This window comes from Schistocerca americana, chromosome 1 (assembly GCF_021461395.2).
Source record: "Schistocerca americana isolate TAMUIC-IGC-003095 chromosome 1, iqSchAmer2.1, whole genome shotgun sequence".
Lineage (NCBI taxonomy): Eukaryota > Metazoa > Arthropoda > Insecta > Orthoptera > Acrididae > Schistocerca > Schistocerca americana.
The window spans coordinates 514420862-514447777 of record NC_060119.1 but is presented as its reverse complement, the minus strand read 5'-3'; the positions used below and the strand labels follow the sequence as shown (position 1 = coordinate 514447777).

At 41.5% G+C, this 26916-nt stretch overlaps 1 protein-coding gene across 2 annotated transcripts in view; it reads right to left on the bottom strand.

Annotated features, from left to right (window-relative positions):
• LOC124605100 (DDB1- and CUL4-associated factor 1) overlaps positions 1 to 26916 on the bottom strand; it is a 245064-nt gene that overhangs the window by 109041 nt on the left and 109107 nt on the right. For both annotated transcript variants that reach the window (XM_047136553.1, XM_047136560.1), the window contains exon 8: positions 9918 to 10034. In XM_047136553.1, the coding sequence (XP_046992509.1) occupies positions 9918 to 10034 (117 nt within the window). The remainder of the gene's footprint in view (positions 1 to 9917; positions 10035 to 26916) is intronic.

Below are 26916 nucleotides of genomic sequence, written 5' to 3'. Positions count from 1 at the left end.
CAATACTGTTTCTTTGAATTCAAGTCCCATCTGGTCTACACTTACACTGTTAATCTGGAAGGAGTGGAGACAGCCATTTACTATTAGTGTAGGTTTATGAGCTGTCTGCTCAAAATAATTTTCAGACATTGCATTTTGCACAATTTTGGATGATGTTTTATGCACACCTCTGGATTTAAACACATATTTTTCCAAGATATCAAGAGTAAATTAAAGTCATCATCAACTGTAATCGTATGAGTTAGGTAAAGTTTGAAATTACACTCTAGTTTTCTTTGAATCTTTCAGCAACTGTATCATCTGAATTGGGAGGTCAGTAAAAGGATACAATTATTATTCTAGTCTGATTGTCAAGAATGACCTGCCCATACTAACTCACAGGAACCACACTAAAGAGCCAAAGAAACTGGTACACCTGCCAAATATCGTGTAGGGCCCTCACAAGCATGCAGAAGTGCTGCAACATGACAAGGCATGTACCCGACTAATGTCTGAAGTAGGGGTGGAGGGAACTGACATCATGAATCCTGCAGAGCTGTCCATAAAGAGTGTGAGGGGGTGGAGATTTTTCTGAACAGCATGTTGCAAAGCATCCCAGATATGCTCAATAATGTTCCTGTCTGGGGAGATTGGTGGCCAGTGGAAGTGTTTCAACTCAGAAGAGTGTTCTTGGAGCCACTCTGTAGAACTTCTGGATGTGTGGGGTGTCGCACTGTCCTGCTGGACAAGTCCTTAGGAATGACCTGTGGACATGAATGGATGCAAGTGATCAGACAGGATGCTTATGTATGTGTCACCTGACAGAGTCATATTTAGACCTATCACGGGTCCCATATCATTCCAACTGCACATGCCCCACACCATGACAAAGCTTCCACCAGCTTGAGCAGTCTCCTGCTGACATACAGGGGCCATGGATTCATGAGGCTGTCTCCATATGCATACATTTCGATCCATTTGATACAACTTGAAATGAGACTCGTCTGACCAGGCAACATGTTTCCAGTCATCAACAGTCAGATGTCAGAGTTGATGGGCCCAGGCGAGGCGTAAAACCTTGTGTCATGCAGTCGTCAAAGGTACATGAGTGGGTCTTCGGCTCCGAATGTCCATATCGATGATGTTTCATTGAATGGTTTGCATGCGGACATTTGTTGATGGCCCAGCATTGAAATCTGTAGCAATTTGCAGAGGCGTTGCACTTCTGTCACGTTGAATAATTCTCTTCAGTCATTGTCAGTTCTGTTCTTGCAGGATGTCAGAGATTTGATATTTTACTGGATTCCGGATATTCACAGGACAGTCGTGAAATGGTCATACGGGAAAATCCCCATTCATCGCAACCTCGGAGGTGCTGTGTCCCATCACTTGTGCACTGACTATAACGTCACGTTCAGACTCACCTAAATATTGATAACCTGCCATTGTACCAGCAGTAACCGATCTAACAACTGTGCCAGACACCTGTTGTCTTACACAGGTGCTGCTAATGGCACGCCGTATCCCGCCTGTTTGCATTTCTCTGTGTTTGAATACATGTGCCTATACCAGTTTCTTTGGCGCTTCAGTGTATCTACTTCAATTTTGCAACACTATAAACTACTTCTAACAGCGACAAACATACTACTGTGTTTAGCCTATACTATCGGAACACCGTTAGGTTCTTCGCAAAAATTTCAGCTGAACTTATCTCCGGCTTTAGCCAGCTTTCAGTGCCTGTAACAATTTGAGCATCAGTGCTTTCTATTAGTGCTTGAAGCTCATCTACTTTTCCAACACAGCTACAACATTTTACAACTGCTATACCAATGGTTCCTGTATCTCCAGTCTTCCTGTGTTCCGCCTGCACCCTTTGAGACTGAAGCCCTTTTCTTGTTTTCTGAGACACTCTGACCTAAAAAAACACCCAGTCCACGCCACACAGCCTCTGCTCCCTGTGTAGCCACCTCCTGCGCAAAGTGGATGCCTGACCTCTTCAGCGGAACTCAAAACCCAACCATCCTACGGTGCAAGTCAAGGAGTCTTGCAGCCTACATGGTCTGAGGCTCTGATTCGGACCATCCTCTTGGCTCTTTACCAGAGATCCACAATCGGTCCTCTCAACTATGCTGCAAATAGTGAGCTCTGCTTTCATCTTGCAAGCAAGACTAGCAGCCTTTATCCCTTCTGCTAGCCACTTGAAATCAGAGGGAATCTCTTCTGATCCAAAGTGACACAGGTCATTGGTATTGACGAGAGCCATCACCTACAGTTGGCTACACCCTGTGTTCTTCATGGCGTCTGGTTGGACCTGTTCCACATCTGAAATGACTCCACCCGGTATGCACAAGAAGTGCACATTCGCTCCCTCTCTTGGAAGCCAAGTCCCTAAGGGGGCATAATGTGCCTAATGTTGGAGCTCCCAACTACCAATAATCCCACCCTCTGTGATTGCCCAGATCTTGCAGGCTGAGAGGTTTTCTCTGAAACAGGACAGGAGAGTGCATCTGGCTGAGCAACAGTGTCAGCCACAGACAGCACCTGGAACCTGTTTGTCAGACTAACCGGGAATACCTTATATGCGGCCCCCTGGGAAGTCTTTCACCACCTGCCTTGAGGCAACCTCCCACACGACCACAGTTGTGGGTTGAGCCTTAGAATCCTTCAAATCATAATCAATACATTAAAGGTAAGAAAACTGGAGGAATGTGAAACACAATTAATTGCAGTTCAAATGATGGAGGTCACATGTTAATAGTCGGACTGCATAGTGCTACGTATTTCACAGCAGCAGGACAAATTGGTAAAAAGTAAACTGCTATGTTGAGTTCTGAAAGAGACTTATGAACTTCTACGGAAATCTACCCAAATCTTGCAAGAAACATATCATGTTACAGGTTGATTCAGAAAAAGTGATCGAGTTTAAAATGCCTTTAGCTGAGATAGTTAATATATGTCAGTGTGGAGAGACTTACATTCTGAGTACTCTGCAAGATAAAAAATTCATGACTGCAAGTACAAGAGGTCATAGAAGTGTTAAAACCAAAGATTTTCATGCAAGGAAATACATTTATGTAAAACACTTTATAATAAGTGCAACAATTTATTTATTAAGAAATGTGAGAGGAAAAGAGAGAAAACTAGAGAGAGAGAGAGAGAGAGAGAGAGAGAGAGAGAGAGAGAGAGAGAGAGAGAATTAGGACTGAGTATCAAAATCTGTATCTGTCTTTTCCACAAATTACTCATTACTACCCGTCATTCCATCCATTCATTGACAACCAGGTAAAAATTCTTTGGGCCACTTGCTTGTGAATCCACTCAAATTTTTTGTAATTTTTTAAAATTTTTCATCTTAAATCGATGTTTTGAGTTTTTTTGAACAAAACAGCAGTAAAAGGAATTCGACATTGGAAAGTTGTTTCAAAAATAACTTAAAAGACCTCTCTGTGTGTGCCCACACCCATGTTTCTGCTTCTTTCACAAGTACATGTTGTAACTAGATCCTTCGATCCTTTTTTAGGAAAGATATATTACACTGCTGTTTCTTGAGTTGGCAGCTCTGTTATGAGATATTCTTTACAATGGTCTCATGGTTTTCCTTTGTATATCTTTGGTCTTCAAAAGTTGTTATGTTTATAAACTTTTCTGTGGTTTGAGTTGTTGCTATTTTTGCCATTCTTGTAAGTTATTATACTTCCAGACAAGTATTTTGGTACTGGAAAGTGCACATTTTACAGAAATCAGACTGTGTAAGTAGATCTACAAACTGATTGGATGCCAGACCAACTCTATGAAGTGCCCCAAGACAGAAGCTCAAATACATGGAGACCCAGAGTGACACTACTAAAGAGTTCCAATCAAAACATTTAACTGAATGTGGTTCCATAGTTTCTGAACTGAGTGCTTTGTGTAGGCTTCAAAAGGACTTTGTTCTGTGTACATTCTGCTGAAAATGTGGTATTGAAATGGTACACCCTGAAGGCAGTAAAGGTGTGGCCAGTAAGCTTCAAATGTTTTGTGACTTCTATGGAGTAACTAAAACTGGATACTCTCCTGGATTGTCCAAAGAAGAGTTTATAATATAATAGAGTATGGAATAAGGTGTATTGGGAAAAGAAGAAGAGCTGCTATTGTGGATTTGCCACTACCTCCAAGATTTGGTGAACTATACACAGTTCCTTCTTGACAGCCTCAGTGAAGTAAGTGCTGTGTCTGTGATGAAAACAGTGGAAGGTACTGTGGTGTGCAATGAAGGTGACAGCCACACAGAACCTCAACACAAATCCTGACCTTATCATCCTATCGGTAGACAAAGGTTCTATCACTGTTGTTATGAATAGCACTGACTGCCTGGCAGAAGGCCTCTACCAGTTGTCTGATTCCTCAACCTATAAACTCTGCCACAGTGATCCCACCCCAGAAGTCCAACATAACCTCCAATCCCTCCTTCAAGCCCTAGGAACTTCCCAGAACCTCTTCCCTGAATCCATCTCCTCCTCACACCTGTGATATCCTGCACTCCCACATTCTACATGCTCGTCAAACTCCACAAACACTGCAATCCTGGATGCCTCATTGTAGCTGGTTACTGTGCTTCCACTGAAAGACTTTCTGCCCTCATTGACCAAAACCTCCACAATGAATTGCCTGAATCTAGCCTCTCACATCAGCCATTCCTTCAATGACTCTCCACCAACTCCACTCCTTTATCTTCTGGATCGTTTATTCGTCACTGTTGATGACACTTTTTCGTACATCAATATCCCTCATGCCCTTAGTCTTGCTGCCATTGAACAATAACTCTTCCAACATCCTTCAGACTGCAAACCCACTACCTCATTCACCACCCACCTTACTAAATACATCCTAACACACAACTTTTTCTCCTTTGAAGTGAAGGTGTACAAAGAAACTGGCGGCATAGCCATGGGCACCCACATGGCACCCTCCTATGCCAACCTGTTTATGGGCCATCTAGAGGAAACACTCCAAGCATCCAAAAATCCCAAACTCCTGGTCTGGTTCACGTTCACTGATAGTATCTTCATGATATGGACTCATGGCCAGACATCCTGTCCTCATTCCCTCACAATCTCAACACCTTTTCTCTCATCCGCTTCATTTGCTCCTCCTCAACACAATGTGCCAGGGGCATTGACTCCTCCTCTCGATGGCTCCATCCACACTTCAGCCCACACTAAACACACCAACCACCAACAGTACCTGTATTTCAACAGATTTCCTCCCTTCCACACAGAAAATCCCTCCTACACAGCCTGGGCATCTCGGGATGGCTCCCTTGCCCAGTACACTGAAGGTCTCACAAAGGCCTCTACAGACTGACACTACCTCCCAGATCCAATCCGTTAACACATTTCACATGCCATAGGCCTGCAAACCCCCACTCCTTCCACCAACCCCAAAAACCAGCCACAAAGGAGTGTACCTTTCATCACTCAGTACCATCTCGGACTGGAACAACTGAACCACATCCTTTGTCAGGGCTTTGATTATCGATCATCATGCCATGAAATGAGGGTCATTTACCCAAGATCCTTTCTCCCCTCCTAAAGTGATGTTCCATCACCCACCCAACCTCCACAACATTCTAGTCCATCCCTGTGCCATTCCCAATCCCTTGGCACAGGAATCATATCTCTTTGGAAGACCTGCCGAATCTGCCCACAAAGCACTCTTTATTCAAGTCCTGTCATGGGCTCATGCCACCCCATCAGACATCCAGCCACTACCTCTGTGCAATCATTCTTCAGCTTTTTAAATTGGCATGGTTACCAAACATCTGACCAACAGCATCAACTGCCACTGCCAAACTATGGGCAAGAGCAAAGTAAACAGCCCTGTGACTCAACATGTACCTAAACAAAATGTGCTTGATTTCAATGGCTGCTTCACAACCTAGGCCACCTGGATTTTCCCTTCCCCCAACAGCTTTTCTGAACTGTGCAGATGGAAGTTATTCTCAAAACACATTCTCCGCTCCTGAAATCACCCCGTCCTCAATCTACGGTAACTGACCATCCTCACACTTTCCACTCACTGTGCACTGCTCTCTGCCAGCGCAACTGGCCTTTTGCTCTTCTCTGCTCCTCTCCTTTCCATCCCCCCTCCTCTTCCTCCCTCACAGCCTCCTGACACTGAACATGTCAGCCCTGTCCCGCCACCTCTAGTCATGGCATGCTCCACCAGGTCACACCAATTCCTCTTCCCGTGCCCGTACCCTGCCATCCCTCTCCCTTCCCCCAAACACGCCCGTACCCTGCCATCCCTCTCCCTTCCCCCAAACACTGGATTGTTGCTCCCTTTCAACATGTTTCTGTTGTTGTTTGGCTGGAACGGACAGACGTAGCGGTCATGTGTGTGTGCGGTGTCCTTGCTCGTGTGAATGTGCATGCATTTCTCTTTTCTGAAGAAGGCTTTGGCCAAAAGCCTGTATGTAACAATCTTTTCATTGTGTCTGTCTGCAAATCAATGTGTCATCTTTATAACGAGTAGCAATCTATCCTCCTCCTAATAGTGAAGGTGCCACTGATATAGCTGCAATCTTTGATGGGACATGGCACAAGTGTGGACACCTATCATTGAATGGCACTGTCGCAGCAAAATCCCTAGAAAATGTAAAGGTGAGGGGCATTGAATGTTTGGCAAGATTCTTCCATGGTTGCAAAGGAAGCAATTCGTATTCTGAATTTTTCTGGGTACAGTGGTAGAATGGAACCAGAATGAGTTCTCAGAAACTTTTGATGGTCAAAAGAGAATTATGTTACACAAGCTGTGACATGGTTGCGAATAAAACATGACCCGCATATAGAACAAATTTCCTTTACTTTACGTCTATTGTCACAAATTGTTTTTGTCATCAGACTACCGTTTCAGTCTATAATGACCATCTACTGTTCTGTTTTACACAAACATGTCATAACGTACTGCAGCCATAACGGTTTTGTCAAATGTTAAATGCAAAATCAGCACCAGCATCGCCAAATATATATAAATAACAGAATCATCTTGTCAGCAGCACTACTGTTCTATGGCAGTACCATTGACGTAAAGTACAGGAAATTTACAGAATTATGTTATAACGTTATGTAAAGGACCTTGGAGGAGGAGACTTGAAATGGTTTCCAAATGTGTTCGAAAATATGTCTAATAAAAATGCACTAAAAATTTAAAAGCCAGAGAATATTGCACATGTGCAAAAGAGACTGGAAAGTCATTTACATAAACTTATAAAGAATATGAAGGGTAAAAGTTCAGTGATGGCAGTCTCACTCAGGAAGAGGTGAGGAAGCAGCAGTTATATTATGGTTCAGTCATGAAAAGGAATAAATGTGATACAGAAGCCATGAGGATAGTAGTTTAGGCTATCTTCTTCCATAATGCTTCTACAGATGACAATCCACAGCTCGGACTTTGTGACAATAATGTAGATTCATGATGTCGATACAGGAAAGCACTTGCAACTGGAGAAGTTTATGTTCACCATCACTCCCAACCAGTTGCAATGCTAGAAGCAATTAATCCGAAATAACTGATCTAAATGACAGTGCTTACACAAGAAGATGCAAAATGTGAATGAATTTTCCAAACATTTGATATGGGAATGCCTGCCGAAAGCAGTGTTTGTTGGATTCAAAACTATAAGATTATCTGATGCCATAATTTGTTTTGGGGACACGACAGTTAGCAGGTGTGAAGTTCTAGAGACCGGCTCCTTGGTAGCCTCTATAGATGAACAGTAAAGGCAGAATGAGTTGTGCTCTTTGTATGTATCTCATGTGTTGCATGTCAAGCAACATCTAGTTACAAAGAACCATTTCAACTGTGCAATGAGCAAAACAAATAATATCCTTGATGTAGCTTATCAGAAGGAAACTATAGTACAAGTACTATCCATCAACAAGTAGTTTATAGTTCCACCACTCTTCCCTTAAACCCCTGTCAAATTTTCACTGTAGTTCTAAATTAAGTTTCTAGATGAGTCTTGCAATTTTTCAGTTACTATTTGCATAAAACCAATTGCAGCTCCTGACCATACTGTCAAGGCTTTGATAATGTTTCGTTCATTTTCCTAATTTGTCAAACATCGTAAAATTCATTTATGTATGCACATCTATTACTAGTGAAGATATTCGTATTAAATTGATTTTTTCTTTTTTTTTTAGCATTCAGATTTTTGTAAAAGACTTTCAATTCATATGATTATCTCATTAGATACTCCATAAATGTAAGACATACATATCGAAAGATTGCACAGAATGGATTGGTTGGTTGGTTTGGGGAAGGAGACCAGACAGCGTGGTCATCGGTCTCATCGGATTAGGGAAGGATGGGGAAGGAAGTCGGCCGTGCCCTTTCAGAGGAACCATCCCGGCATTTGCCTGGAGTGATTTAGGGAAATCACTGCACAGAATGGAATCAGAGATCTAAAAGTCAAGAAATGTATTATCCAGCTGACTACTGTTAACTAGTTTTCTGGACATCACAAAAGAAAATAGTGAATTGGATATCGCACAATTGTTACTTCCAAAAGGGGCACTCAGTAAAAAATGCAGATCCCTATTTTTCAAGGTAGTCTCCAGTCAATGTGGTGGCCTTATAAGCCACCTTACTGGGAGGTACCAGTCAACTGTTCGAGATTGCAGTCAACGTCGTGCTGCACCAATAACCTCCCCGTCATCCACGTATTGCTTCCCGTAGAGCGCATCCTCCATCGGGCCAAACAGATGGAAGTTGGAACATGCAAGATGCAGGCTATAGGGTGGACGAAGAAGAACACTCCAACAGAGATCTGTGAGCTACTCTTGGATGCGCAGAGTGTACGAGGCCTCGCATTGTCACGGAGAAGCAGAAATTTGTTTGCATTTTGGTACCAATGAACATCCTGAAGTCATTTCTTTAATTTCCTGAAAATAGCACAATAAACTTCAGAGGTGATCATTACACCATGAGGGAGGACATCAAACAGAATAGTCCCTTTAGAATCCCAGAAGACCAGCGGCATGACTTTATTGGCTAGGATGCGGCTTTGAAATTTTTCTTCTGAGGGCGCCACTCCATGTTTCTGGTTTGAACTGATGAACCGATGTTTCATTGCCTTTGACAATATTAGACAAAAGAATGTCATGAGTAGCCTCTTAATGTGCAAGCAATTTTGCACAGATGGTCTTTCGTTGTTCTTATTATGGTCTTTCATTAGGCAGTGAGGAACCCAGCAGTACTCCAACTGTTGGACGAGTGTGTCAGTATTACCAACAGAGATGCCCAGTTGAGCAGCAAGATATTTATTTGTGATCTATCGATCACTGCGAATGGTAGTGTCCGTGTCCGTACGTTCCAATATTGTGGGAGTCACAGCTGTCTGCAGGTGGCCGGCACGCGGAAGATCAGATAGGTATATGTGACCTCATCGCAATGACGACAAGATGCCTCACCCAATGATTCACCGTGCTTCTGTCCACTGCCAAGTCTCCACAGACATTCTGCAAGTGCCTACGAATATCTGTGATGCTCTGATTTTCCGCCAAAAGAAACTCAGCGATAGCTCTCTGCTTCGAACACACCTCCATTACAGATGCCATTTTGGGGGCTATGTATAGCGCCACTACCTATCAGATCTTCATGAAACTATAGAGGCTCACACGGGAATATTCCACAATATCCCACAACAAAACCCGCATTTACTTATTAAACACCCCCTGCAGCTGTATATTTCTGTGGCTCAGTCCATCCGGCACTCATTTAGAGAAGATCTCCAAATCAGAGCAAAGAGAGAGACTGCTGTTTGCCCTAACTGCACTAAACAGAGACTAGAATGAAATCAGCTTCACTATATGTTTCAACTTATAAATGAAGATGATACTTATTTTATGCAATACGTGCCTACATTTTAAACACTATTTATTCTAAAGATTCTGTACCTGGAGTGTTTGTTGTACTTGCTGATCTGGCAGGTGTAGTTAGAGGTGGAGACATGACGCTGTTTTCACCACACTCCTGATTGTTGACTAACTGTTTATGTGATAATTCAGAAGAATCTGGAAAACAGAAAAAAAAACTGGTCACGATGGAGTATAGCAATCACAATGTTGCTATCAGCAGTAAATGAGTATTATAATTATTCAGCAAACACAGTTGCAGTCACGTGTAAGTTATTGCTTTTTATTTGTAGATGACGGGTTTGGATTTTACTGTAAATATCATCATCAGATCTACATTCCTTGGTGATACTAGGAATTCCTTATGTGGAGCAGACCCATCCACACTAATGTTGAGAACACTGCGGCTGTGTTATCAATGCCAGCACGGATGGGCCTGTTTCGTGACAGGGATTCCTACTACCGCCAAGGAAAATAGATCTGATGATGATATCTGCACAAGATCGAAACTGATCATCTACAAATGCAAAGTAACAACTTATACACAGCCACAACTGTGTTTACTAAATAATTAAACACTTTTAGTTCACTTTTTCCTGGGGCAAGGTTCCAAAAAAATTACATTATATGATTAAACAGCATCTTGCTAAAACTTCCTTTAAGAATGTGTTAAAAATTTACGTATTAATATTCTGAATTAGGATAAATTGCTATTCACACATAGCGGAGGCAATTAGCAGCAGACATGCACATTTAAAGGTAGACTATGCTATAGACACAGAATAATGGGAATGTTTGAAATGAGTAGTGGCAGCCATTGGCAGGTGGTAGCACTGTGGGTTCGTGACAGTTACAAATAAACAGGCCGCCATTTCAGTAATCATGGATCAGTGAAACGGACAACAGCTTGTGGTAGCCATAAAAATGTTTTATGAAAACAATGACAGTTTGGTAGCGGCACAGAGGGAGTTTCGACATTTTTATAGTCTAGGACATCATGGTGCCGTTCTGTCGAAATATGCGATAAAATGTTGGATTAGTAACTTTGAAGAGACTGGATCTGCCCTCAAGAAAAGCCAACAGGACGACACCAAGAAGTGTGCATTCTGCAGCAAACAGTGATGTACACGATTCTGTCTTACGGAGCCCACAGCGTTCAATTCGTAAGTAAGCAGCAGTGGTTGGAATATCCCGGGAGTGTGTTCGCAGAATTCTTCATACTGATTTAAAATTTCATCCGTACAAACTACAGGTGGTGCAACAATTGTAGGACAACGATTACTGGTTACGATTAGGGTTCTGTCAACAAATGATAACAAAAATAAACAATGACAATGAATTTCTAAACAAGTTGTGGATGTTAGATGAGGCACATTTTCATCTCACAGGTTATGAGAAAAAACAGAACTATCGTTACTGGGTAAACACAAATCCTAATGACATTCATGAGCGCCCTTGACATGCTACTAAAGTGGCAATATAGCGTGGTATTTCAACACATGAGATTATCGGGCTGTATTTTTTCGCAAATGAACAGGGAAACACAATAACTGTCAATGCTGATTGTTACGTGGAGACGTTACTGTTATATCCGCACTATAACACAACAAATATTCTGTGATAACCAAATTTATTTGACCTTCTGTCACTCAAAACAAAACTTAAGTTCGACTACACAACACTTCGCTGGCTGTAGCGCCAAGGACAAATCAGAGCCACTAGTAGAGAATACAAGTCCAAACCACTGCCAACCAGTCGATACCAATGCGTCACAAGTTTCCAGCCAGGGAGGCCACAGTACGGTTCGGTCGTCGTGAATTCAGCAGCCGGGTAGTAACACAGTCATTGGCGAAGATTGAACTGGTTAAACAGGCTCAAGGAGCTCGCTTAAATCCGCAGGTCCGGCCAATCAGAGTGTTGGTAGATGGCGCCCTTATGCGGTTGCTCACTCTGGTGGCAAGGGCAGTGCCGCCAGGGTAATCCGTATCGATAGTGGTGTGTACGCTGCCGCTAACCCCGCGACGACGCGTTCACTTGCGCCAGTTGTTGACATCGTGTGCGGCGCCGGCGGTACTCGCTGTGTGCCGCGCGTGTTGTAGCACGCCGCGCCGAGTTGGCGGCTGCTACGCGGCGGCCGATACGACAGTTACGAACTTTCATTACACCTGCATTGAACAACTTCCAAATGTACAAGAAGCCTGGTTTCAACAGGATGGAGCGACATCACACGCTGCATGGCAATCAATGGCATATGTGCAAGAATTGTTTGGCAACCGTGTGATCTCACAATTCAGTAACATTCCCTGGCCCCCTAGATTGCCAGATTTATCCGTTTGTGATTTTTTTCTTGTGGGGCTACCTCAAGAGCAAAGTCTACACAACTTGACAAAGAACCCTGGATGAGTTCAAACAGAGAATTTGGGATGCAATTCACAGTATCCCAGCTACGATGTTGCAGTGGTCAATGAGGAATCTCAACAGCAGATTCCATGAAAGTATTCGTACAGGAGGACACCATCTAAAGGAAGTAATTTTTAAAAAATGATAAATGCCATCAACGTTTCATAAATGGCGAAGTTGTAAGGTTTCAATTCCTATGAATGCAATTTCTTTTCTTCATCATTTCTAGTTTCATTAGATTGTGGAAATGTTCCCATTTTTATTTGTCACCCTGAACATGGTAAATGTCGTTCCAGGCACTGAGGTCCTCTGAAGAAGGACTTTGAAAACTTATTCTACTATTAAATGTGCCTTTCCACCACACATTTTCCACTATTTAAAGTTTACTTATTGGCACACAAGGTAGCAATAACAACATTGCTGTAGTTAAGACAAATCAATCTCTAACATATATAACCGTGGGTTACAAAACAAAACAAATAACGAATTGTGTTAATCACCCTGCACATATTTGCAGACACTAATATTTCAAGTGTCCTATAGTTCCAATCCTCAATTTAAGTTTTCATCAAATTCTATTCTTACTGTTGTTATATTTGCACCTGCACAAAATTCTGGGAATGTACATGAAGGATGTCCTTCCATAGTCAATAACCAGGAAAATGTTGTGGTTCACTATAGTACAACAATGGCTCAGCAGATTAGATATTCCACTTTATAGTGATGATCTGAAATAAATGTAAACTCAAAACACAGTTTCTTGAACGACACTGAAAAGAAATTTAGTTTTCCAGGGAGCAAAAAACAGTTTCTCATTATTAATACAGATAAATCAAATGACACTAACTTCAAAAACTACTAGTTGTTTCTCCCTCTTGAGAGAGGCACAAAATGACATAATTAGGAGGGCATGGGATGGAGTGATGGTGTAGACAAACTGACTCACAAAGAGTACATCCATGCAATGGCTACACATACCCATTATCTATCAGTCCGCACACTACACACTTGTCTTTCCAATCACACACAGTTCTTCTACTCTCATTTTAAACAGAACAAAGAATTATAATTCATTTTCAAATACAATATCTGTAGAAACAGCTTTTAGAAAAAGAAATGGAATGGAGATAATTCACAATTTACCTTTCCACAGAATCACTGAATCACTTTATAGTTTTATAATATATATATATATATATATATAAAAATCAGAAAAATTACATTCTTGCATTAATATTCCCAATAAAATACCACTCCCTAATATACAAAAGGATTTTTACACAAGTTTCTTCATGAAACTGCAACCATTTATAAGTAAATAACGGTAATTTCAGCAAATAAATATATTTTATTTTCAAACATGACATCACTGCCGATCATCAGTTACAATAGGATAGTTTCGTTTTACCCAGACATGTTTCAGCACTTTTTGTGCTATCTTCAGTGGGTTATTTCATTTTCTTTTTTGTTACATATTAACATTTAGAGAAACGCTTGGTACAAAATATCTACAATTGTGAAATAATATAGATCATTTGTTTACAGTTCCTCCTCAGCTACTACTTCTCTTGGTATATTGGCATTGAATTCAGGTGTGTTTAGTTTTTCTTGTTGCTTTATGATGTGTTCAGTGTCTGTTATGATATTTTCTATTGTCTTGTGGGGCACCATTGTGTTTATGTTGGGTTTGGGACCGTATTCAAGTAGGCTGCTTTGTTTTTCAGATAATTTCCTGCCTGTTAGATTAATCAATCTTTTGTGAAAGGGGTGTTTGTTGTATTGGTGATGGGGTGATGGGACTGGGGGGTGCTTGTGTGGTTTATCATACATCCCAACAGATGAAACCATCAACATCATGGAAAGGAACCTCCAATTACAAGGATACATACCCACAACAAACACACAAGAAATATCAGCCATCCTCAAGCTCATCGCAGAGCAAAACAACTTCACATTCAACAACAAATTTTACTCTCAACCAGATAGACTACCCATGGGATCCCCAGTGGCCTTCTAGCTGACATTTTCCTCAATCAGATAGAAAAACATATCTTTTGGCAAAATAGTAATACTTAACAGTACAAAATAAGATATTGCTACATATATGTAGATGATATAATTTGCTTAATACATGAACCACAGCCTCACATAAAAGAACTTCATGACAACATAAACTCCATCCACCCAGAAAGACAGTTCACCATTGAAACACAGACAGACAGAAAACTTAATTTCTTAGATCTCACCATACACAAGAGAAACTACAAACATGAATTCACAATCTACAGTAAATCTATGATCACCAGCACCATTATACACAACCAACCCAATCACTCCATAACTCACAAAGAGGCTAGCTTCAGATACTTACTACACAATCTGCACAAAACACCCATGAACAAACATGATTATACACAAGAACTGAGCACAAGAAAACAAATTGCATAGGAGAATGGATATGATGCAAAGAGAGTAAACCACAAAATACAAAAACAAGCAACACACAGCCATGAAATCCAAAAACAAAAACAAACACAACACAACAACAACAAATCAGCAGACAGTAAGCAACAAATGGCACATAATGACTTACAACAGCAAAGTCACACACAGGGTGGGTAATATACTATAGAAACAAGGACTCGACATAGCATAGAGAACCAACAGCACAATACAAAGCAAACTTGGAAGAAATACCACCAACACTGACAAATAGAGCCAGTCTGGTATATACCACCTTACTTGCAACTGCTGTCAATCTGTATATGTGCGCCAAACATGCAGGAATTTCAGAACCCGGTATACAGAAAATCTCAGAGCACTGAAAAGCAATGCTCACACTCAACATTCGCCGATCACCTGATAGCACACAAGCACCACCCAACAAACATTGAAACTGACTTACAGTAGTAGCAGCTTATACCAAAGGTTAATGATAGAAGAAAACTAATGAATACACATCACTGTGCAATAAATCCCTGTTTGTCACAATTGAAGAACTACACAAATAACACCTATACCAAAACTACCCATAAAAAAATAAAAGAAGCCACCCATCCTCTCTCTCTCTCTCTCTCTCTCTCTCTCTCTCTCTCTCTCTCTCTCTCTGTGCCCCAGTTCTGAAACACACACACACACACACACACACACACACACACACACCAAACAACACAAATGCCAAATACATTTCAAACTTGAGCGTCTCACACAGACAAACATGCCACAAAACAAATTAATACTAAACAGCTACCACAACACGTAATAGCAGCAAAAATTCGTCCCATGTTTGAAAATTCGTAGAAATTGCATTGTTGAACGACCATAAGTCACAGAAATCAGCAATTCACCACGCCGAAACATATGAGAAAACAATACAGCATCAAAGCCGTCAGTTACACACAAAAAAGTGGTATGTATTCATTTCCATTCGTAAATGCATAATAAACAGAAAAATAAAAATTATGTTTTGCTATTTGCAGATGACAAGTTGTAAGTTGTGTAGCAGACTAAGCTACCAATATAAATACCCAGTACCTTCATGTAAGTTATATAAACTAATGCATACGTCCACGCTTTTGCCAATTAAGTTATAACTAGAACTTTAGACATGATGTAATAAACAACATACAGTGCATCAGGTCATTAATACATATCTCAACTGTGAACTGTAAACAAATGACGTAAAATATTTCATAGCAATTATTCATTCACAATTGTAAATATTTTGTACAAAAATTTCTCTAAATGTTAATACGTAACAACAATTTTAGAGTAAGAAAATAAAATAACCCACTGAAAATAGCACAAAAAGTGGTGAAACATGTCTGTTTTCATAGCAAGCATGTGCATAAGAAGAATCGCAACACCACAAGATGATTACTTCTATTACAGTGTTATGTTACTGATTTAATTCAACCTCCATACACAATGTTTATGAAATGTGTCGTCATAGAATAAATATGTTACATGAAATACAATTCCAGTTTTCTGTTTAGATGTCTCAAATTTTGTGGACCTCTATCAGCTCCTAATTACAAAAGTTGTTTCATGAAACTTGGTCATATATGTTTGAAGGATTGTACTAACTTATATACAAGGTCACTTCTGTGTTACAGTAGAGGCTCTTCCGGCAGTGACTGAGCTCACTAGTAAAACTGTGGCTCATATCAGCATGAATTACATCTGGCACCTGGGTTCAGAGGCCATTCTCGGTTCCTACAGGTGACTGGCTACTTTGGTGAAGATAGGTAGCCTCGTCCACATAGTGCTGCATCATTCCTAGAATCGAATGTGCGGTCCTCTGGTTTGGAGCGGGGTGGAAAGCTTAGACCAAAGGTTCATATGACTTTGTGACAACCTTGGAAAAAGATTTCTCGAACTCTGCTACTGAGTGAATAGTTGGTTTTTTAGGATATAGAAGATCTGATAAGACACCTTAAGATATCAGACAGGGAAGAATATTATTCCCATTAATTAGAGCACACTTGTCATGGCAGATTAAAGGAATAAAATGTTAATTTAGTATTAGTTAACAACAGGAGCCTCTATGGAACTGTCTACAGAGTACTATGGACAGAAAGCTGCCTGAAACAATATGTTGAAAGCAATGAAATTCTTTATTTCCATTGGAATGTCCGAGAGGAATTCCGTAAGTCATGGCAACTATGGTATATCTTGGGATAATGTGACAACATAAAAATTCCGCAACTTGCACTGCACCGCTACGGCAGGGTGCATCTGCATGCCAACAAAAAAATTGAATTCCAGTACAGGAGGTCATAGTAAGGGTTGAAAATACACACACACACACACACACACACACACACACACACACACACACACACACACACACACTTGGACTCTGTGTAAATTTATTGTGCACAGGTACAAATGGAACAAAAATGAATCAAAATCAACTACTGTGCTTGAAAGTAGTCTCCCCACGCATAAACACAGCAATGCCAATAAGGGGGAAGGTGCTGAATGCCATTGGTGTTGCCATCAATGTGTGTCACCAACACACCATGAGGACATTCGCCCTTCCCATGCAACCATTTCCTCAGTTGTGAAATGAGGTCAAAGTCGCATGAACTGAGTTCTTGTGAGCAGGGAGGGTGGGGGAGGATCCATCTTGTAGCATCGGCAACCTTACACTGAATGTTTTAATTGATAGTAGAGAGCCACAATTGTATGTGGTCACAATCTGCCTGTTTATTTTGGTAATTTATGCTGCGGGCTTTTGAACTTATTTACTGTGATTACAGTGATGCCACACATTTGCACTATATACTTACGGGATATCCCTCGTATACTGCAGAGAGAGATTGAACACTGGTGGCAGAGGTGTGCTTACAGAAGTGAAAACTACAGTTCCATGAACTAGTGTTGAACAGAAGGCCATTCGTACCTTCCTTGTAACTGTGACTTCAACTGTATAAAGCTGACGAATTGAAAACAAGGCAATGTCTACACACCAAATCAGAGGGTTACAATAATCCAGGAAAGTGCAAATACTAATATCAGCATCACTGACACTGAGCAATACATGACCAGAGATTACAAAAGCTTCTTCTCCAGTTTGATAGAACCTGTTACTCTGACAATCAACGGAAGCTGAAAGACATACGGAATCACTGAGTGCCATGAGAGCAATGTGACTGTAAACACTATTGCAAGTAGTCTGGTTAGTGATCATCCATTTGAGATCCAACAAAAATGTATTCTTAATTGGTTTCTTAAAAAAGATTATGATGATGATATACCACCAAAAGCTCCAAAGATAAAGGGCACTGCGAAACATGGCATCCATTAAGCACCATCATCACTGATACTTTGAAGAACCGATACAGAAATATGGATTGCAAAAGGAGAAACATTCTGATTCAGAAGGTGAAGTCTGAGAGACAGATTAAAAGTGCAAATGTATTAGTCACACTACTAAAGACATATCCAAGTCAAAATAAATACTGTTTCTATCTTGCTAACTTGCTTTGGGGTCTCTTATTGTGAAATTGCACAATTTAGAATACAGTGACTTCCAAAATGGCAAATATAATTTTTAACAATATTTCATACTTAAACCGATATAAAGCAAGGTTAAACATAAGTATAATAGTTAGCTGCACACAAAAAATCCATATAATAAACTAAATAGTTTCAGATGTGTCAAATAACTGATTTTCTCAGAAGTCAAGTTGGTGGACTTGTGCTGTTATGGAAGTCATGGCTTCAACTGTTCTAAATGCCTTACCTGAAAATCTGAGCAGCTACTTAGAGAAACAACTCGTGAAAATAACATTACATCTACCAGTGTCCAACAACCCTGAACTTCTCAGCTCCGTTAGCATAAACCAGGGAATCCCTGATCGTAAGGCCATTATAGTATCACGGAATACAGCCGTAAATAGGAATATAAAGAAAGAAGGCAAAAGGATAGATTGCTACTGGTACACACCACAAAGATTACGAGTTGAGTTGCATACACACTATCACATAAGCAAGCACATATGACCAGCATCTCTGGCAGCTCGGACCAGAATGCAACTGTCACCCTGAGTGGCAATGTGAAGTGGGGCAGAGAAGTGGCAAGGATAGCAGGATACAGGTGGGGGTGGAGAGAAGAGTGATGGATCCTACAGGGACTAGACGGAGGCATGAGAAGACTGTCAGGTGCAGTGCTGGGAGGCAGGGAGCTGGGAGGAGGCAGAAAAGGAAAGGAACGGGGAAGGGGAACTACAGGCAGTTGCATTGGCAGAGGGCCAACTTCCATCTGAGCAGTTCAAAAAAGCTGGTGGTGACGGAGAGAGAGGAGCCAGATGGCCAGTGAAATCAAGCATGTTATGTTCAGCTCCATATTGTGCCACAGGGTGATCAACCATGTTCTTGGCCACAATTGGCAAGCGTCCATTCATCCAGCTGGAATGCTGGTTGGTTATCACACCAATGTAAAACGCTGTGCAAGGATTGCTATTATATGATGCAGCTGCTTTCTCAGGTGTCCCGGCCACTGATGGGGTAGGATGTGCCTGTGACAGCACTGGAATAGGAAGTGGATGGATTGGGCAGGTCTTATGCCCGGCTCTTTCACAGGGATATGATACCTGAGGTGGAGGATGGGGGACTGGGATTAGGAGTGGCATAGGGATAGACTAAGGTAATGTGGAGGTTGGTGATTGATGGAAAACCACTTTAGGAGGGATGGGAATGATCTTGGGTAGACTGACCCTCATTTCAGAGCATGCCGACTGGTAACCAAAGGTCTGACGAAGGTTGTAGTTCAACTATTCCAGTCCAGATTGGTACGGGGGTGAAAGGGGCACTCCTTTGTAGCTAGATCTTAGGGGAGATTGGAGGACAGTGAGTGTTTGGGGAAAAGTTGACAGACTAGGTCTGGCAATAGTGCCTGTCTTTGAAGGCCTTGGTAAGACCTTCAGCTCTGCTGCAATCACTGCACAGATTTGTATATTGGTAAGATGACTAACCAGCTGTCTACCAGGATGAACATCCACTGGCAAACTTTGGCCAAGAGCATGGTTGACCACCCTGTGGCACAACATACAGCTGAACATAACATGCTTGATTTCAATGGCTGTTTCACAATCTGGGCCACTTGGATGCCCCCTTCCACCAGCAGCCTTTCTGAACTGTGCAGATAAGAGTTATCCTTAAAACACATTCTCCACTTACAAAATTATCCCAGCCTCACTCTGTGGTAACCTGTTGTCCACACACCCTAGACCCAACATTTTCTGTCCCGTCTGTCCAATCACCTCATCCCTATTCAAGCTCCCTCACCCTCTGCCAATGCCAATGCAACCGCCTGTCTTGCCCTTCCCTGCTCCTCTCCTTTTCCACTCCCCCCCACCCCCTTCTCCCAACGTCCCCACAGCCTCCAAATACTGCACCAGGCAGTCTTCTCGTGTCTCTATCTAGTCCCTGCAAACTATGCCAAACAGTGCTGCACCCTACAAACTCTCCCTCTCCTCTGTCCCACACCTGACTGTCACTCAATGTGACAGTCGCTCTTCTCCACCCCCCTCCCCCCACCTGTACTCTACTTTCCATCCCCCTTCCCTGCCCCACTCCAGATTTCCACTCTATGTTGACAGTCGCTTTGGTCAAAAACTAAATGCGTAACTATTATTTCATTGTGCCTGTCTACTACTCAAAGGGTAATCTATATGGTGATTAGCAATCTATCCAGATATTCCAACGTGGGGTTTTCACTGTTTGAAGAAATGTAGGAAGATACTTCCACTCAGCAAGAGTGACAAGGTACAGATTTCACATTACCTGAGCGGTCAACGTGAAAATTACATCCTCAGCAATGACAATGTTAAGCACTAATGGACAAAAATGAAGAGTATTGTACAATATGCTTTCAATAGATATGTGCCAAGCAAAGTTGTGAGGGATGGGAACGACCCATCATAGTTCAACATCAGTGTTAGAAAGCTACCATGAAAGAAAGCCACAATTCGAATTTAAATGTAACCAAAGTCTCACAGCCAAACAAAAACTAAACAAAGTAGAAAATCGTAAGGAGTTTTATTCTTACGTTAAATCAGAAAAGGGAGCAAAGCCATATGTCCTGACACATAGTGACCATACTGGCATCAAAAGCGCGCGCACACGCACACACACACACACACACACACACACACACACACACACACACACACAGAGAGAGAGAGAGAGAGAGAGAGAGAGAGAGAGAGAGAGAGAGAGAGAGAGCGGGGGGGGATTTCAAAAACACTGAATCTTTTTGCAAAACTTGTTTCTCCGAGGAATGTCATACTGTTGTTCCTCCTTTCAACAATCACATATGTCAAAATGACACAATATCGAAATAACTGAGCACCGTATAGAAAAGCAACTGAAATTGCACAGTAGATGAAAGGGTACTGAACCTGATGAGATACCAGATCTCTTCTAGACAGAGTACACAAAAGATCTTGCTCGTCTTCTACCAGTCATGTGCGTTAGACCAGGAGAAAAGAAGTGTTTCTAATGACTGGAAGAAAGAGTGCATTATTTCCATTTTCCAGATAGGTCATTGAAAAGACACACAAAACTATAGGGCTATACATCTCATGTCCCCCCCCCCCCCCCTCCGCCTCCTTTGAGCCATGGACCTTGCCATTGGTGGGAAGGCTTGCGTGCCTCAGTGATACAGATAGGCGTACCGTACGTGCAACCACAATGGAAGGGTATCTGTTGAGAGGCCAGACAAATATGTGGTTCCTGAAGAGGGGCTGCAGCCTTTTCAGATTTTGCAGGGAAACAGTGTGGATGATTGACTGATCTGGCCTTTAACCAAAACGGCCTTGCTGTGATGGTACTGCGAATGGCTGAAAGCAAGGGGAAACTACAGCAGTAATTTTGCCCGAGGGCATGCAACTTTACTATATGGTTAAATGATGATGGCATCCTCTTGGGTAAAATATACTGGAGGTAAAATAGTCCCCCATTTGGATATCCGGGTGGGGACTACTCAGGACGACGCCATTATCAGGAGAAAGAAAACTGGCTTTCTATAGATCGAAGCTTGGAATGTCAGACTGCTAAATCGGGTAGGTAGGTTAGAAAATTTAAAACGGAAAGTGGATATGTTAAAGTTAGATATAGTGGGAATTTGTGAAGTTCGATGACAGGAGGAACAAGACTTCTGGTCAGGTGAATACAGGATTGTAAATATAAAATCAAATAGGAGTAATGGAGGAGTAGATTTTATAATGAATAAAAAAATAGGAGCATGGGAAAGCTACTATGAACAGCATGGTGAACAGCATTGCAGCCATGATAAGCACGAAGCCCACACCTACCACAGTAGTACAAGTTTATATGCCAACTAGATCCGCAGATGATGAAGAGATTGAAGAAATGTATGATGAGATAAAAGAAATTATTCAGATAGTGAAGGGAGACGAATATTTAATAGCCATGGGGGACTGGAATTCGGACAGTAGGAAAAGAAAGAGAAGGAAAAGTAGTAGATGAATATGGACTCGGGGTATGGAATGAAAAGGGAGCCGCCTGGTAGAATTTGGCTCACAGCATAACTTAATTACAGCGAACACTTGGTTTAAGAATCACGAAAGAAGGTTGTATATGTGGAAGAGGCCTGGAGACACTGGAAGGTTTCAGATAGATTATATAATGGTGAGACAGAGACTTAGGAACCAGGTTTTAGGTTTTAAGAGATTTCCAGAGGCAGTTGTGGACTCTGACCACAATCTAGTGGTTATGAACTGTAGATTAAAACTGAAGAAACTGCAAAAAGGTGGGAATTTAAGGAGATGGGGATGAATAAACTGAAAGAATCAGAGGATGTTGAGAGTTTCAGAGAAAGCATTGCGGAATGACTGTTAAGAACGGGGGAAAGAAATACAGGAGGAGGAGAATGGGTAGATTTGAGAGATGTAATAGTGACAGCAGCTTCAAGTGTGGTTAGCTGTTGAAGTTCCAAGTGCGTACTTTTCTAGAAGAGTCAATCAATAAATTGTTTTCTCCTAGGTATATCTGGTATATCTCACAAGAAGATCATGAAGGTGAAATCAGAGAGATTCGAGCTTACACAGAGGATTACCAGCAATCATTCTTCCCACAAACTATACATGACTGGAATGTACCCTCCAAGGCACCTTCTAAGGAGGTTTATGTAGTAATTCACCGATTACTGTTTTTTGACTCTGGGAATCTTACACAGGCCATCCTATCTCATGGGTGTAAGACAACACCAATAGCCATCAAGGTGTTCTACTTGCCAGGCATAGACATATGCTTGTAGCCATGAAAGGGTTGACGAGGCTTAATTAATCCTGAGAATTAGCTACTCAATTCGCATACAACATGCTTTTTGCATTAGTAATGACATTTTTAAGAACCTTCCAGTACGGTTTGTAATGGGCTACTGCAGCTAGATTGTGATTATGTCTAATATTTTGATATAACATGCACTTTGTTCTACACAATATCATTAGTCCATTACTCAGCCACACAGCTTGCCTCTTAGTGTCTGTTTTAAATGTGCTAGTGGAAAGGAACTTTCAAAGAGCTTGAAAATGTCTTGAGGGAGAACATATTCATCATTTGTGTTACCTGCATTGTAAACATCTTGCCACAAATTTCCTGTACTTTAGTAGCCAGAGACAGTGGTCGTGTGTGTGTGTGTGTGTGTGTGTGTGGGGGGGGGGGGGTTCTTATGTGAACATGTGGGTGTTCCCACTTTTGGGCAAAAGCTTAAATGTATAGCAGTCTGTTTATTGTTATATTTAACATGAGTGTGCACAAACTCCTTTAAGAGTTACAACTTGTGCATGATGGTTTGACAGGTCACTTACCCTTTTAAAAAAGGAGTCCCCTCAAATAATGAAACATAAATAAAAATGTTGTCAGCTGATGTGCTACTGTTCACAGCACCCTGGTTGGAAAGAATACAGACTACATCAGGTGATATCCTTTCCCTGACACAATCACTTATAAAAATTAATATTAAAGTCACCACACACAACTAATTTTTGGTACTTTGTATAAAGTGAACCAAGGACTCTATCTAGCTTGAACAGAAATGTAATGTTATGGAACCTATCGATAATTATAATTAAAAGTTTAGTTTCAGTAAATTTAACTGCTCCTGCACAACATTCAATGACCTGTTCAGTGCAATGGTTTGGTAAATCAACAGAATCAAATGATATGCCATTTTTTATATGGATGGCCAATACCCCACTCCACAAAAGCACACTGAAAAATAGTCAGCTAACTTCCATCCCAGTATAGGAGGCCTATGAATTGTCTCACTGCTTAAGTGGTGCTCTCTTATACAAATAATGTCAGAGTTGACATCAATAACGAGTTCACCAACAGGGATACCTGTCAGCTGACTTCAATCTAAAATAGGTGCAGTTCTAACACCAATTACTGCAGCAATTTTCCTCGAGAGTGATCCCACAAACCTCCACTACACTTTCACTCATAAGCTTTGCCAGCTTCCTCTTCTCATACCCATCGAAATGCAGGCCATGCTAGTGAAATCTGATCTATCAGTTGACTCAACTGTCACCACTGCAATGTGAGCCACACTCTCCAGTATCAGTACCTTCTCAAGACCCATGTTAACACATCTAAAAGCTGTATTAAGATTGGACAAATCATGGTGCTGAAACAGCTGCAAGAAGAACACATTTGTCCCACCAGTATGAGTAGCTATGTTTTTCTGGTCACCCTCTATTTCACACCCCTTCCCTGTCGAGACCAATCCCCATTCCATACACAATAACTATCTGATTTCTTTTGTAAAATCTTCCCTCAGTGCAGCAGCAACGTCAGTTAATGCAGCGATGGCAGGCTTCTTCCACGTGGCTGTGTTCTGCCTAAGGATTACTTGAAAGTTATTCGATTTCCTTGTGTTTGTATAACATTTGTACACCACTGTGACAACATACCCCTGAGGCTTCAGTGCCCATCTCACCAGTTGACCCAATGGATCCTTCAGATGAGTAAGCCAGCATATAGATGGTCTGCTCCAACAGTGAATGATTTGCCAAAGGAATATGGCCAGAACTTGTTGATGGCCCAAGGCACTCTTTCAAGGTTTTACAATAGTGTGTTTCAGATTTTGAGAGTAATCTGGAAACATAAGCTATCACCGTTTCAGCATCTTCCTGAACATGCACTAGAAGTACAGCTATCTCATAACGATTAACAACAAATGCTAGAACAGGAGAAGATACCAGTGTCACCCCAAGTACAAGGAAAGATCTTCCTTGTATTTCATTCCAGGAAAATTTGGAGTCTTCCTGCACTAGTTCTTGCCAGGGATTGCTTTGGAACATAAGTCCTTTTTGAATTGTTGGTAATATGAGCACATTCCAAGAAAACTTTTCACATCATGAATGTGCCAAGGAGTCAGAAAATCTATCACTGCTCTCATATTCTCTGGTTCACAAAGGACTCCATTGTCGTTAATTAATTGCCCCAAGATTTTTATATCTTGGGTGATGAAGAGGCATTTTTTCGGATTTAAGCCGAGGCAGCTTAGATGATCTTTAAACATATTCAATAAAACAACAATGTCATCCATATAGCAACGACACAGCGTCCATCTAAGATGTTGAAGCAGGTGCTCCATCATACTCTTGAAGGTGGTTGGAGTGTTAAATAGACCAAATGGCACAACTTTGAACTCATGGAGGCTGTCAGGTGTTACTAAGGCATCCCTTTCCTGGTCAGCCTCATCAACCTTGGTTTGCCAGTAGCTTGTCAACATGTCCATAGTTCAGAAATAATTTGCTCTTTTCAAGCAGCATGGCAATATGTGGACATCTTTTATTGTGATTTTGTTCAGTTGTCAGGATTTGCAAGCATCTGAAAATTGGCTCAGAATGGCTAACACTCACACACATCGTCGTCGGTCAGGGCAGGCAGGTCGGTAGTAGCTTCCTCCATTGCATTGTCTGTAATGCTAGGTGAGATTAGCAATGGCACAGAGCTGCCCGTCCTTTACTGGTTTGGCTGTTTCTATGTTCATACCTTAGGGATTGGCTGCTCATGATAACTGGGGATTCACTGTTGTCTTTATCCACCTGTAACACTTACGATCATGGTTGGTATGTAGATTTATTTTCCAGGTCCAAATAGCTTTTTGCATTCAACAAAAGCTGCATAGTTTAACAAGTATCTAAACTGATAACTGGTAACTCATTTCATTGATTAAGGCAGAATGACTACATCTTCAACGGTAAACAACTACCCCCAGAAGGTTATTGTGGGCACTTGCTGGAACAGCTTTGTCAGTCCGGAGCTCTGATCCTCCACAGTCTTCCACTGTTTGTGATGCCTGCAGGAACTAATATCTGAGATTAACATTACAACTACATTCCATTAGAACAACAAAGAAGGGTAACTGTTCTGCCATTGATAGTTATTCTTACAATACATGTTCCTGTTGGCTGTACTTATTTTTCATTTGCAACCTTCTGCACAATCACTTTTGTATCACAGAACACAAGTTGTCTTTAGCTGGCAACAATAACCACTTGACATTACAGGAAAGGAAGTCCCCGAATCAACTAATGCCTGGACAGGGTGGCCGTTGATGAGATTTCTTGACATTTTGGTAACAGGTACCTACATAGGATTTTCATATATGACGGCTTCATTCTTGTCACCACACTCAGTTTTCCTTAATTCAGCAGCCAGGGCTGCACAGTGACGTGGAGGTGCAATGGTGTGTCGGGAGTGACCTCGTCCAGGATACGATGACGGGTTTCATCCCACTAGAATCATCTGTAGCTGAATGTTGTGATATTCAACACTACACCTAGCAGTGCAATAGACATTGAACACTCATCATCTGTTGCTGCAGCAGACTAAACATGTCTAGGGTGTTGACAGTAGAGATATATCGGTTGGTTTTCCTCCATCCTCCAAACGTCTGTTCTTCTGTCAGCATTATAAATGGGAGGAGTAGTTTGCTGTATACATGTTGGTCGCGTACTGGGTGGTGGTTTGACAGATGAGGCACAAGTCCAAGTCAGTTGAGCCCATCCTTCATGAAATGTTGCACTGGTGGCAGAGTTTGTTGCTTAAGATTGATGCACTGCTACTTCAAAATTCTCTATTACCTGCTGGTGTACGG